This window comes from Gopherus evgoodei, unplaced genomic scaffold (genome assembly GCF_007399415.2).
Source record: "Gopherus evgoodei ecotype Sinaloan lineage unplaced genomic scaffold, rGopEvg1_v1.p scaffold_60_arrow_ctg1, whole genome shotgun sequence".
Lineage (NCBI taxonomy): Eukaryota > Metazoa > Chordata > Testudines > Testudinidae > Gopherus > Gopherus evgoodei.
Genome location: NW_022060081.1, coordinates 176,366 through 189,762, shown reverse-complemented (window position 1 = coordinate 189,762; position 13,397 = coordinate 176,366). Strand labels below are relative to the sequence as shown.

General features: G+C 51.9%; 2 protein-coding genes and 1 pseudogene across 7 annotated transcripts in view; all 3 read left to right on the top strand.

The window, feature by feature from the left end:
* The window catches only part of LOC115643461, a 591,865-nt pseudogene that overhangs the window by 514,910 nt on the left and 63,558 nt on the right, over nucleotides 1–13,397 (top strand).
* LOC115643470 (zinc finger protein 501-like) lies at nucleotides 460–8,658 on the top strand. Of its 4 annotated transcripts, none has more exons than XM_030547545.1 (4): nucleotides 461–544; nucleotides 896–3,759; nucleotides 7,734–7,944; nucleotides 8,034–8,658. In XM_030547545.1, exon 2 carries the CDS (start codon nucleotides 904–906, stop codon nucleotides 2,026–2,028), a length of 1,125 nt encoding a protein of 374 aa, XP_030403405.1. In that variant the 5' UTR covers nucleotides 461–544; nucleotides 896–903; the 3' UTR covers nucleotides 2,029–3,759; nucleotides 7,734–7,944; nucleotides 8,034–8,658. The 4 variants fall into 4 exon arrangements, with proteins under 4 accessions (XP_030403406.1, XP_030403405.1, XP_030403407.1 ...); XM_030547547.1 differs by having other exon boundaries at nucleotides 7,734–8,150; nucleotides 8,375–8,658; XM_030547546.1 differs by having other exon boundaries at nucleotides 460–544; nucleotides 893–3,759; nucleotides 7,734–8,658.
* The window catches only part of LOC115643460 (zinc finger protein 501-like), a 152,956-nt gene continuing 140,047 nt past the window's right edge, over nucleotides 489–13,397 (top strand). Inside the window, exon 1 of one of the 3 annotated variants that reach the window (XM_030547516.1) lies at nucleotides 489–548. Coding sequence is in view for 1 of the 3 variants with exons in the window: in XM_030547517.1 (XP_030403377.1) it covers nucleotide 553 (1 nt within the window). In the remaining 2 variants the exon portion in view is untranslated. Of the gene's footprint in view, nucleotides 554–13,397 lie in introns of all 3 variants that reach the window. The other 2 variants (XM_030547517.1, XM_030547518.1) reach the window with 2 other exon arrangements.

Sequence of the window (13,397 nt, the reverse complement as noted above, 5' to 3'; positions counted from 1 at the left end):
AACCAGGTGATAGCCTTGCCGTCTCTGAGGAACGAGTCTCTGGGTGTTCCACAGAATTGTAATATATTCTGTAACATCATACAGTAAAATCTCATAGCTGTACATACCGTATTGCTTAACAGGATGATCATGTTCAGTGGATTATGAGTTTTCAAATGATCCCTCCCAAGGCATACTTTGTGCAAAATAGATAATTTTGTTAAAGAGGCAACATAGCAGTACAGACTGTCACACAGTGTCTGTCTGTGCATGTTCCCAGCAGATATGCAGGTAGTTCAGTCCCTCATAAGCAGAGCATTCTGCACCTTTGAGAACATGCGGAGGTGGCCCTGGGATTTCATTGGCTTACTAAGGACTGGGGTTAGACTATTTTTTATGACAGAGTCTTAGGAATTCACCTGATCTCCTTTGTTTTCTTTCATCTGAGCAGGGTTGCTAGTTTCCAAACCTGATGTGATCTCCCAGCTGGAAGAAAGGAAAGAGCCCTGGGTCCCAGACCTCCTGGGTTCAGAGAAAAGGGAGATCCTGAGAGGTCCCTGCACAGGTGAGGAAACATTAAACCTACTCAGAATAAAAGTGCCTGGAGCTGACATCTGGTGTACCCTAGGGAGACCTTGGGAGCTCTTTGAGCTCAGGATTGTCCCCAGCAGGTGTCATATCCCCAGGGAAAATATAGCTCATGGCATCCTACAGATCCTGACAGACACCTGTCAGTAGCTTCTTCCCTTCCCACTGAGTATTTAGATGGGCTCTGAAGGCCGAACTGATTCCCTTTGGGGGAAGAGTTTGCGGGGAGTTCAGTTCCTGGTTTTTATTTGACATCTCTCCAGCACTTAGTTTGGTTTGCTCTTCCTTTGTCCAGCCCTGTCTGAGGTTTCTCTCTCTGTCCCAGCAGGTGACGCGATGGTGAGTGAGAACGAGGAGCAGAATTCTCAGCAGGAAGATCCTGAGCAAGTGGAATCACACAGCGCATTATTGCAACGCTCCAAAGGAGATGTGTCCAGGAGTCACGAGCAGGGAACAGCCTATGAGATTCAGCACAGAGCGGAGAGGGAGCAGGAAAAACAGCCAGGGGAGAAAATGGGAAAATTAATTTACTGTTGGGGAACTCACAAGGACTTGAAGGACACCACAGCCCAGCAAGAAATCCTCAGGGGGAAGAGAAAAACTACATGCCCCGAGTGCGGGAAAAGCTTTAGTCACTGCTCATCCCTTATCAGACATCAGAGAATTCACACAGGGGAAAGACCCTACGAATGCTGTGAGTGCGGGAAAAGCTTCACTAACAACTCAAGCCTTATTACGCACCAGAGAATCCACACCGGGGAGAGACCCTATGAATGCAGGGAGTGTGGGAAAAGCTTCACCGACAGCTCACACCTTACTAAGCATCACAAAGTCCACACTGGGCAGGGACTCTATGAATGCGGTGAGTGTGGGAAAAGCTTCACGGATAGCTCGGCCCTTCTGAAACATCACAGAATCCACACGGGCGAGAGACCCTACGTATGCTGCGAGTGTCGGAAAGCCTTCAGTCAGAGCTTTGAGCTTACTAGACATCAGAGAATCCACACAGGGGAGCGACCGTATGGATGCTGCGAGTGCGGGAAAAGCTTCATTCAGCACTCACACCTCATTAGGCATCAGAGAAACCACACAGGTGAGCGACCCTATAAATGCGGTGAGTGCGGGAAAAGCTTCACTCAGAGCTCAGACCTGATTATACATCAAAGAATGCACACGGGGGAGAGACCTTACGTATGCTCCGCGTGTGGGAAAACCTTCATTCAGCATTCACACCTCATTCGGCATCAGAGAAACCACACGGGGGAGAAACCCTATGAGTGCTGCGAGTGTGAGAAGACCTTCATTCAGCTGTCAGAACTTACTCGACATGAAAGAATCCACACAGGAGAGAAGCCCTATGAATGCCGTGAGTGTGGGACAAGGTTCACTCAGAGCTCATCCCTTAAATATCATCAGAAAATCTGCAAGGGAGATAAACCCCATAAAAACGTCACAGGCTAGCCAGACATTTTCTTCTCTAATACTTTTGCTAATTTCCATGTAGTAACCTTTAAGGCTGTTTGAACCATTTGCACCACCATTATCCCTCAGCTTGTCCAGATGAGTTGCCCATTTTTGCCATTTTGCCCTGTTTTGGAGTGGACCCGGTTGTCCTTGCTATCAACTCCATTGTCCCAGAAGTAATGGGAGTGCGTCTCTTCTTCCAGGAAACAAGGAGCATCACGTTTATACCGTTCCTCCTATTGCAAAGTTATTGTTAGGGTCATCAGTGATACAGATTGTTTCATTCTCAGCTGTTCTCACGTTGCTCTGGGTTGTGCTGAAGAGGTTATTTGTTGACCTTTTTTCATTATATTTAAATGAAGAGGAGCAGTGGCAGGGAAAAACATGTCATTTCAGCCTCGGTGACACTGGAAGGAGATGGGGTGACTCAGAGATTCCTTCCTTCCCCATCACTCCAGAAATGTTCACACCTCTCTGAGCTATGCAGAGTTTATCTTCTTCACATTCCATCCCTCTGCTTCTCAAAGTGTCATGTGATGCAGTGTTCTCAGCTGTCTGTGCTTGGAGAAGATGCTTTGACTTCTTTAATCCTTTATCAGAGTCACTATGGCTGGAGATGAAAGTGTCAAAGACTTGGAAGGGGAATTCAAATGGATCCCAAACACAGTGGGATGATTTGCAGTTTAATCCCAGTTTCCAACTATTGGCCAAGCCACCTGGGGGAAGATTGGCTGTATTTTCCTCATTATGAGGATGCTAAAATGCTAAAACTTTTGTAAATTACACAACTTGACAGTGCCGAATGAAGCAGGTTTGAATGGATCAGAGGAGAACGTGGTGGGAGAATCTCTTGTCCCAATTCTGAGTTATTAGATGTAACCTGCTCTGGAACTTCACTCAGCACTTTCACTGTCATGTATTCTGTCTCTCTGTGATGTGGGTTTCTATCTTTCCTGAAAAGTTGTTTGGTCGCCCAATTAGATATTAGTTTACTTTGATGGGATGTAGCTCACATTTATTGGAGACTTTGAGACAAATGACCAGTTGCTAAAGTCATTACTTCTCACTTCAGCGCTGCTTTTCCCCCATCCCTCCATGATGACGTGGAGAAAGTTCAAGTGCCGTTCACTCAACAGGAGAGAAGTCTCCAATTTACTGGCCATGTTAACAAAGCAGCAGCCGTGATTTAAAATCTCCACTGGGAAATGGTGAACAGCAGCAGAACCCCAACTAACTGAAGCAAGTGCAGATGATCACAGTGGAGTTCAGTTGTTTAAGCCAGCAGTTCTCAAACTTCATTGCACTGTGACCCCCGTCTGACAACAAAAATTAATCCCCAGTGGAAGCAGTGCGGAGTGGATGAAGCCACACCTGAGTCCAGCTGTGTGTGGGGGGAGGGGAATGAAGCTGCACCCCAAGTCCTGCCATATGCGGGGGCTGAAGCTGCAGAAAAATATCTATTTTTGACTAGAAACTCCACCTCTGGTAACTTAACGAGATTCTGGTCCAGGCCTGTAGCTAGTTCCTAGCCTTGACCCATGCCACCAAGTTAAAGAAACACTGGGCATGTTTGGGGAAGCCGTTCCACACTAGCATGGCTGAGATTTTTGAGTTGTTTGGTAAAGGGTTCTACTTCAGAGAAATTTACTATAACCCAGGCCAATGATTTAGAAAGAAGGAGGGTGGAAATAGTATATACCTTGTTCTTGGTTTTCACCCAGTAAGGGTGTGACGAACTGGGAAAGTTCTTAATGTTTTCTCTGAATACTGTATTGGTGCCTCAGTGTCCCCATGGCAGTTCTTAAGTATCTGGCAGAGCAATGGCCAGTGCACCTAAATGCCTGACACTCTGTCTCCTAGCAACTGATGGCCTGGGCCCCTCCCCTGCAAAGGTGCCAGCTGAAGGTGTTGGAGACAAAAGGATCAGGTGACCTCCTGGCCCGGGAAAGGGGCTGAGCAGAGAGGAGGGGCTGAGGGAGGGGTTGTTAGTCTGGAGCTGGCTGCGGTCGAGGGTGGAGGGCAGACCTGAGGGTCTGGCTCACTGCCCCCCAGAATGGACCCAGCTGAGGGGTCCGGTTCGCTGTATCTACAAGCTCTGTTTTAGACCCAGTTCCTGTCATCGAATAAACCTCTGTTTTACTGGCTGGCTGAGAGTCACGTCTGACTGCAAAGTGGGGGTGCAGAACCCGGTGGCTTCCCCAGGACCCCGCTGGGGTGGACTCACTGTGGGAAGCGCACGGAGGGGCAGAGGATGCTGAATGCTCCAAGGAGAGACCCAGGAGGTGAAGCTGTGTGAGCTTCTTGCCCTGAACAAGTCTGCTCCAAGGTAGAGGAGGCTCCCCAAAGTCCTGACCGGCTTGGTGGGGAGCAGTTCCAGAGCATCGCCCGGTGACTCCGTGACAACTGGTGGCAGCGGTGGGATGTACTGCACCCCGTGAATGGCGCTGCTTGCAGTAAGTGACTGGGGAGCAGTAAAACAGAGGAGGGATAATGAGGACCAGGCGTGCTGAAGGCTCAGAGAGGGACGGTTTCAGGGGGCAGTTAACCTCTGGGAGTGTGTGACCAGCGAGAAGGACTGTTGGAGTAACGGGGTCCCCCTGAGGACTGCAGGGAGCAGTCTCAGGGGCGGAGGAGCTTGCCACTCGACCCTGGGAGAGAGAAGGATTTTTGCAGTAGCAGGGTTCCCCGGGGGATTGCAGGAGCAGTCCTAGGGGTGGAGGAGTCTGCAGCTCGACCCTGGCAAAGAGGTGGTGATCACGAGAAGGGCTGGCACACCAGGGGTTCTTCCTGGAAACCATGGGGGAGCCAAGAGCACACAGGCCTGTGAGTCCAGAGCCACTTGGGAACGGTGAAGTGATGGCCTATCACCATCTCCTTGAGAAGGACATTGTGATCCTGTGCACAAAGAGAGGGTTACGCATGGGGAAATTCAACAAGGCACAGTTAATCGTGCAGTTGGAGGAGAAGCACCGCTCTGAGGAGCAGATTCCTGGCCCAGATGGGGCTACAAGAGGATCTGAGAGCAGCTGGAGCATCAGCCAGGCATCCCTGGGAGTCTGGTCCACAATCAGACGAGGGTCTTCACGATTGGGTTCCCCATCAGGAGATTGGAGACGGATGGGATGGGAGCAGAGCCCGAGAGAGCGAGAGGACCGTGAGAGAAAGCAAGAGCCCGAGGAAAAGCTGCAGGAGAAGCAGCAGCAGCGTGGACTGGTGATGGTGGAGCAGAGAGACATAGGGGGCTGCCCAGGGGTCAGTGGGGAAACACGCCTGCAGGGGCGAGACCCTGGGACAGAGAGAACTGTGGTGGTGCAGCCCCAGATGCTGAGGGACTGTGGGACCTGGGTGAAGTTCCCTGGGGTGAGGCCCCTCGGCCTGCCTATGGCCCAGATCCCTGTGCAGACCCAGAAGGGGTCGGGCTGGCTGGTAGTTGGGGTTCTCCAGGATATCGGCTGGGAGGCCCTGTTGGGGGGTGACTGTCTCCCCATGGGACAGGATCCAGGCTCCGCTCCTGTAACGGCCGAGGGTTTGAATTCAAATCCAGGGAACCAATTGGCTAGGATGGAAATGGTCAGTGAAAACGCAAATAACCTGGCTGGCAGGGGAGAGGTGCTGCTGGGCTCAGGACACCTGCCTACCTATAACCAGCCCCCTGGGACTGAGAGGGAGGGAGAGATGCTCCCCGCCCCCCTGCACACTGGAGAGGGGGCTCACGCTGGCTCTGATGCTGTGACCAGAGCAGAGAGCTCGCTGCCTGGCCCCACTGGGACAGCAAGTGCAGCGCTGAGCACGGGGGGAGCTGAGATCCTAGCTGAGTGGGGGGACACCTGGGCAGGGCAGGTCGGCTGCCAAACAGGTTTGCCTGGTCCAGACGTGCTGCTGGGAAGTGATTGCACAGCAGGGAGGGAGCTACCAGGGACAGGGCTCAGGGGGGCTGTGACCCCAGGTCCAGCCAGCGAGAGGGAGCAGGTCCCACTCCCTGCCCCAGCAGCTGGATCCCAGACCGAGCTGCAGAAGGATCCCTCCTTGGAGAAGCTGAGGGAACTTGCTGGCCACAGCGCTGCAAACCCCCTTGGGGAAGGCTGCAGGGACAGAGTCCTGCAGGAGGAGGGATTCCTGTCCTGGGAATGGGCTCCCCAAGGGGAAGTAGAACTGGGGGAAATCAGGAGGCAGCTGGTGGTACCCCAGGAATCCCCAAGGTTCTTCCCATTTGAGCTGCTGGATGGGAGGAGAGTGAGGGGACCCCTGGACCTGAAGAGGGAGGATTGGATGGAGAGGGGGGAAGACCCCCAGGGGGATCTCTTCACTGAGATAGGAGCCAATCTCCCCATCAGGTGTTCCCCATTCAGAGTCACTGGGAAAGCAGCCCAGAACCTGGAGAGAGAGGTCAAGCACCGGCTGGCTTTAGATGGGATCCAGCCGTTTTACAGCCCATGGGCCTCACCCATGGGGCTGATCCCCAAGGGAGACAGGAAGGCCTGGTTTTATGGGGGCTATCAGAAGCTTAAAGCCATCACAGAGTCCGATGCCCACATCTTTAGCCAGACCTGGGAGGAACAGGTGTCCCAGGTGAAGAGGAGGCTGGGCTGCCTCAAGGAGGTGGGACTGACATTAAAAGCTGGAAAGTGCAAGGGGGGACGGCAGAGGTGTTGTATCTGGGCCACAAAGTGGGAAGCGGCTGCCCAAGCCCAGAGCTGGCCAAGGCCAAGATGGGGGCTCTTAACCAAGAGAGCCCGAATCACAGACCGGAGGGCTGGGAAAAGACCCAATCCCAGCTTGAACCCCAGGGGTACTGGGGTGGCAAAAGGGTTCAAGCTGCATAAATCTTCCCACATGCGGCCTGCAAGTGCCATCAAGCACACCCGACCTAAGGGAGGGCGTAAGACTGGACTGTCCTGGTGTAACTCACACCAAGGAATGGGAGAGATGCTGGGGCATCCATGGGAACCTTGGTGGGTTCGAACTTCCCCAGGTCACTGGCTGTAGTGACCTCGCTCAGTTCAGTCTCGAAGGGGGGAGAGATGTGACGAACTGGGAAAGTTCTTAATGTTTTCTCTGAGTACTGTATTGGTGCCTCAGTGTCCCCATGGCAGTTCTTAAGTATCTGGCAGAGCAATGGCCAGTGCACCTAAATGCCTGACACTCTGTCTCCTAGCAACTGATGGCCTGGGCCCCTCCCCTGCAAAGGTGCCAGCTGAAGGTGTTGGAGACAAAGGGATCAGGTGACCTCCTGGCCCGGGAAAGGGGCTGAGCAGAGAGGAGGGGCTGAGGGAGGGGTTGTTAGTCTGGAGCTGGCTGCGGTCGAGGGTGGAGGGCAGACCTGAGGGTCTGGCTTACTGCCCCCCAGAATGGACCCAGCTGAGGGGTCCGGTTCGCTGTATCTACAAGCTCTGTTTTAGACCCTGTTCCTGTCATCGAATAAACCTCTGTTTTACTGGCTGGCTGAGAGTCACGTCTGACTGCGCAGTGGGGGTGCAGGACCCTGTGGCCCCCCCAGGACCCCGCTGGGGTGGACTCACTGTGGGAAGCGCACGGAGGGGCAGAGGATGCTGAATGCTCCAAGGAGAGACCCAGGAGGTGAAGCTGTGTGAGCTTGCCCTGAACAAGTCTGCTCCAAGGTAGAGGAGGCTCCCCAAAGTCCTGACTGGCTTGGTGGGGAGCAGTTCCAGAGCATCGCCCGGTGACTCCGTGACAAAGGGAAGCAGTGGTGACCCATGGCCCAAGGAAAATTGTTTGTATAACACCACTTCCTAGTTAAGTGTCACGCTTACAGTCCCAAAGGATGCCAGGGTTAGATTGAGAACAATCATCTTTCACCGTTTGAATCCAGGAGGCAAATAGAGAGTCCTTCCGAGGACATTCCTTCCCTGTGAATCCCAAACTGGCGGCCGCTGCCATGCTGTGGAAATGATGGTAAGCAATGAGGGAATGAACGGGTCAGGCTCCAGTTGACTGCAGGATACACAAATGTTCGAGTTCTGATCTCTGCTTTTGCGTTTTAGGACTCATGTACACTCAAAATGCTACATCGGCACGGCTGCACCAGTGGAACTGCGCCCCTGCAGTGCTTTAATGACAAACCTATAACATGAAGGGAGAGAGCTCTCTTGTCAGCTTAGGTAATCCATCTCCCCAGGAGGTGGTAGCTTTGTCAGCAGGAGAAGCTCTCCCGCCGACACGGTGCTGTCTGCAGGGGGTGACATTGTGTACCTCAGAGTAGCACCCCGGAATCCCCATATTCACCACTGCCATATGACGGACATGTTTTGTGCAATGCAGGCCTTGTGAGGGATCATTTTAAAAGTCTAGCTCTGTTGAACCGTAATATCTTGTTGAATTGTAGGTACGATCCTTGTATGTGAAGTTGTGAAGTACTGCTATGTGTGTTACTGAAATACGCTGTGAGGTTGGGAAACGCCCAGAGCCAACCTTTCTGCTGCAACAAAGGAGAAGCTGTCGCTGGCCAGACAGGCACTGATGGCTCATCAAGAAGAATCCATTCTCCCAGAGGCTCCTTAGAGAGGGAACGTATGCAGTGGGGACAGCCGAACCCAGGGGTCGACAGCCTTTCAGAAGTGGGGTGCCGAGTCTTCACTTACTCACTTTAACTTAAGGTTCTGCATGCCGGTAATACATTTTAATGTTTTTAGAAGGTCTCTCCTGTCAGTCTATATTATATAACTAAACTATTGTATGTAAAGTTGAAAACCTTGTTTACATGTTTAAGAAGCTTCATTTAAAATTAAATTAAAATGATTTTACACTGCTGGCCCACTCAGCCCGCTGCTGGCTTGGGGTTCGGTTCACCTAGTGCCGCAGTGGGCTGAGCAGGGCCTGCGGGACCCCGGCTGGCAAAGGATCGGCAGCTGGGACTCCAGACCGGCAGCGGGCTGAGCGGGGCCAGGACCCCAGACCGGGAGTGCAGGTGGAAATGGGGGGTGGTGGTGCAGGAGCTCCTGTTTGATGCTCAGGGTGGGGATGGGTATGTGTGGGGGTGCAGAAGTCAGGGTGCAGGGGTCAGGGCAGAGGGCTGCGTGTGTGTGTGGGGTGCAGGGGTCAGGGCAGAGGGCTGGGGTGCTCGGCTCATGGAGGTACTCCCAGCCCCCTGCCAGGAGCAGCTCACAGCAGGGGTCTGAGGGGATATGCCCGATTCCACCGCTTTTCCCCAGGGCCCCGTCTGTCCCCACCTCTTCTCTGCCTCCTCCCTGGAGCGGTGAGCGCACTGCGGCTTGGCTCCCCCTCCCTTCGCAAGGGCCATTAGCTGATTGGCGCAGTGAAGGAGGAGGAGGAGGGGCAGGGAAGCGTCACGCTGGGGTAAGAAGCGGAGGGGGGGAGGGCTTGGCTTGGCTGCTGGCAGGACCAAGCTTCTGCCTCCTGCCCCCACAGGGGAGAACGGTGGGCGGGGGGGCTGGGACTGTGGCAGGCAGCTGCTTGCTGCTCAAAATCGGCTTGCATGCCGTAGGTTGTCAACCCCTGGCCTAACCAATGTCACAGCAAGGCTCTTTCTAGCAGCTAGAAGAAAATATAAAAAAGGGAAAATGACATCATCACTTGGCCTCTTCCCCCCCATCCCCTCTCAACAGCTGGAAGATTGTCTGGAGGACAAAGACTTTGAACTAGGGAGCTTGGTCCCAGGCTGGAAGGGAGTTCAGGCCGAGTACCGAGAACTGTGAGCTGCCTGTGACGTCTCTTTGGGTGAGAGACTGTTTGAGTCAAATCTTGCTTAGTCTGTTAAAGTTCGAATTTAGACTCTAATTACCTAAGAAATGAAAATTAGAAACAAATTTGGCTCTATGCCTGTTACTTATAGTCACTTCAAACCTGTCTGTAGTTAATAAATCTGTTTTATGTTTTATCTAAACCAGCGTGGCTTTGGTGGAAGTGCTTGGGGAATCTCTCCTCGGGTTACAAAGGCTGGTGCATGTCCATGTCCCTTGGAAGAAGTGGCAAATTGATAAACGAGCGTGCACTGTCCAAGGGAGGCTTGAGCAGTGTAAGATGGTATGTTTCTGGGGTGATTGGCTGGTGCCTCTCCGTATTTTCCATGAGTGACCCAGGGAGCATTCATGCAATGTAGCTGGGTGTGGAGCTCCATGTGCCAATGGCTGAGTGATCACAACACCTGGTGAGATTTGCTGCTTGTCACTGGCATAGCATTGTGAGAGACAATCCAGGCAGGAGAGTTAAGGAGGCACAGCGGTCCCATAGTGCCAGGCTGTACCAGGAGGAGCCCTTTGCAGCAGGTTAGGTCGGTATAACCGTTGCTCAGGGGTGTGGATATTTCAAACCCTGAGCAATGTCGTTATACCGATATAGGACTGTAGTGTAGACCAGGCCTTAGATTTTGTTGTGTTTTATGCATTTGCATCACTTCTCCTCTGCTGCCTCCTCTTGTGAAAAATTAAGAAGTGTGAAAATACAAGAGGTGTTTTTTCTCATGATGCAAATATTCTCACATCCGAGACCCCTTCCACCGACACATATGGCAGAAGATCCCAAAATACAATTCTGAGGGTATATGTGGTACCATTGTTTAAAAGTTTCCTAAATTAGCATCCTCACACCTTTCTTTGGGACCCAGCGGTAAGAGACAGGCCCAGCCTTGTCTCTGACATGCCGAATGATCTGATGGTCCAGGTTCCTCAACGCTCGACATCGATGGTGAATAATGGAGCTGAAGGGTGAAATGCTGAGTTCCCAGCTAAGAGACTAACAGCGGGTCCTCAATACAGGATTAAGTCAACCTAAGCTGACTCCAGCTATGTGAATAATGTAACTGGAGTCGATGTACCTTAGGTCAACCTATTGCGGTGTCTACACCACGCTGGTTTGACGGGAGAAACTCTCCTGTCGACTTACCTTACACTTCTCGTTCTGGTGCAGTACAGGAGTCGACAAGAGAGCGACTGGTGGTTGTTTTAGAGGGTCTAGTGACCACCCGCTAAATCAACCCCCGGTGGCTCAGTCGCCACAGCGTCGATTCACCGGTAAGTAGAGACAAACCCTTGAAAAATAAAGAAGATGAAAAAGCCAAGAGCTGGAAAAAGCCAGCGAGAGCTGCTTCTGCATCGTGGTTTGGGTCTGAGCACTCTCCTCAGTATTCATTCCAGTGCCCAACCTGTGCCTAAATCTAACGTCCTCACCCCCATAATATCGGGGAGCACTTATCCTGTAGGCTAGCACAGTCATACCTGTTAATGCCAACGAGATCATTCTGGAAACCTGTTGCAGAAACCAGTTTCTGGTCGTTACGTCCATGTTCTTGTGGTTACCGCTAAGTAGACATGTTCAGTTCCCCAAAATCCAAAAGGGTAACTATTAGGCCATTCATCTATGCCAGAGGTCACAAGTCAAACTTATGCTCATTTACTTGAGCTAATGACACAAGATACAGGCCAGTGGGATCCTCACATTGCAGTCAAACATAATTGAATAATCCAGCACAGAAATATAATAAAACAAAGAGCAAACCAGTAAATAAAGGCAGGATATCATAAAGCCACCAGCAGGCCAACCCTACGGGCTACACCAATGAAAAGGAAATTAAAGGTGAAGTTACGGGTTAAAGAGTAAGATAAATTATGCCATCACCTGAATTATATTGGAAAGTTGTCTTCATTTTTGTTTTGTTTTTCTTGAGCCGTTGGTCACCTTAAGCTTCCTTTACTGGGGTGAAAACTAAGAACCGGGTCTGTAATATTTCTACCCCCCTTCTTTCCAAATCCTTGGCCTTGGCTAGGGTACATTTACAGTTCTCTGACGTAGAACCCTTTACCAAACCACTCAAAATCTCAGTAGGTAAGTGAGGAACGGCTTCCCAAAACATGCCCAGTGTTTCTTTAATTTGGTGGCACAGGTCCAGGCTAGGAACTCAATACAGGCCTGGATCAGAATCTCTGTTACCCGAGCTGGAGTTTCTATTTAAAAAATGGCTATTTTTCTTAAACTATTACGTTTTCAACACTGATTTCATTTGATACATATTTGTAGCAGCTACAAAGGATCAATTCACCAACAAAAAAACCCACTTATTTCTTCAACATCTGCATCATAAAGGGCAGCATCTCCCATACCACAGGATTAGCTAGGAGAGATCTTCCGTAAGGCCTGGATTACACATGCGTTGGGAACCAAATACATGGGCATTTTGCCTAGTTCAAAGTCACTTAGGGTGGAATTCCCTCCTCAGAGCATTTGAGACAATACTGGTTTAAACAACTGAACTCCGGTGTGATCATCTGCACTTCCTGCCGTTAGCTGGGGTTCTGCTGCCGTTCACCATTTCCCAGTGGAGATTTTAATCACTGCTGTGTCTTTGTTAGCCTGGCCAGTAAACTGGAGAGTTCTCTCCTGTTAACAAAACTGCACTTGAACTTTCTCCACCTGTAGCAGGGTGGATCCCTGCTCCTGCCCTGAAGGGGTTAAAAACAGCCCTGGGAAGGGGGCTGGGCCTGGAGAAAGCAGCCTGTAGGCTGGGGCCCGAAGCCTGGGGTGACTGGGGAAAGTGGGCTCAGCTGTGGCCAGGCCCCTATAAGAGGCAGTGAAGCCAGAAGCCCAGCCAGTCTCTCTCTAACTGGGGAGGGAGACAGGCCTGGCTGCTTGGGAACTCACCCAGGGGGCCTAGAGGAAGGCAGGGCTGCGGAAAGGCCTCAGGAGCTGGGAAGCCCTAAGCCAGCAACTCCCCAGGCTGCAGGGCCTGGTTCTAGGCCTCCTAGGTACTGGGCTTGCAGAGGGGCAGCCGGAGGGTGGGTAAAGGCAGCCAGGCCAAACCCCTTGTTGCCTATGATGATCGGCTGATACACTGCAGTCTGCCCCAGGGCACGGGGGCTAAACAGAGACTGGCAGTAGCCACGACTGAGGCAAAAAGAGGGGATAGTGGGGAGAGGGTTGACCCAGTTAAAGGGGCACCGGGGTCCAGGGAGAGACATGGGTTAGCAGCGGACAGGTGGATCACTGGCCTGCAGAGGGCGCTCCGGGCTGGGATTGAGTTAATTCCCTGAAGTCACCAGCAGGAGGCGTCGCAGGGGTGAGTCGGCCCGTCTACACCACCCCATCGTGGAGGGATGGGGGGAAAAGCAAAGTAAAGCAACAATCAGTGACTTTAGCAAAACGGTCCTTCGTCTCAAAGTCACCAATAAATCTGAGTTACATCCTGTCAAACTAAAATAGCAGCCCACTGGGCAACCAAACAGCCTTCAGGAAAGAGACGGGTTGCTTCACACTCTGAGGTGCCACCTGATATACTGAACCCACCTTTTCCACCAGCCTGGGCTCCCTTCCGCTGTCCTGTTGAGCCAAGCCAAGCCTCCTCCAGCACACACAGGAAAGACACTGAAATCAGCCCTGCATCGGAAGGCTTCGGCTAA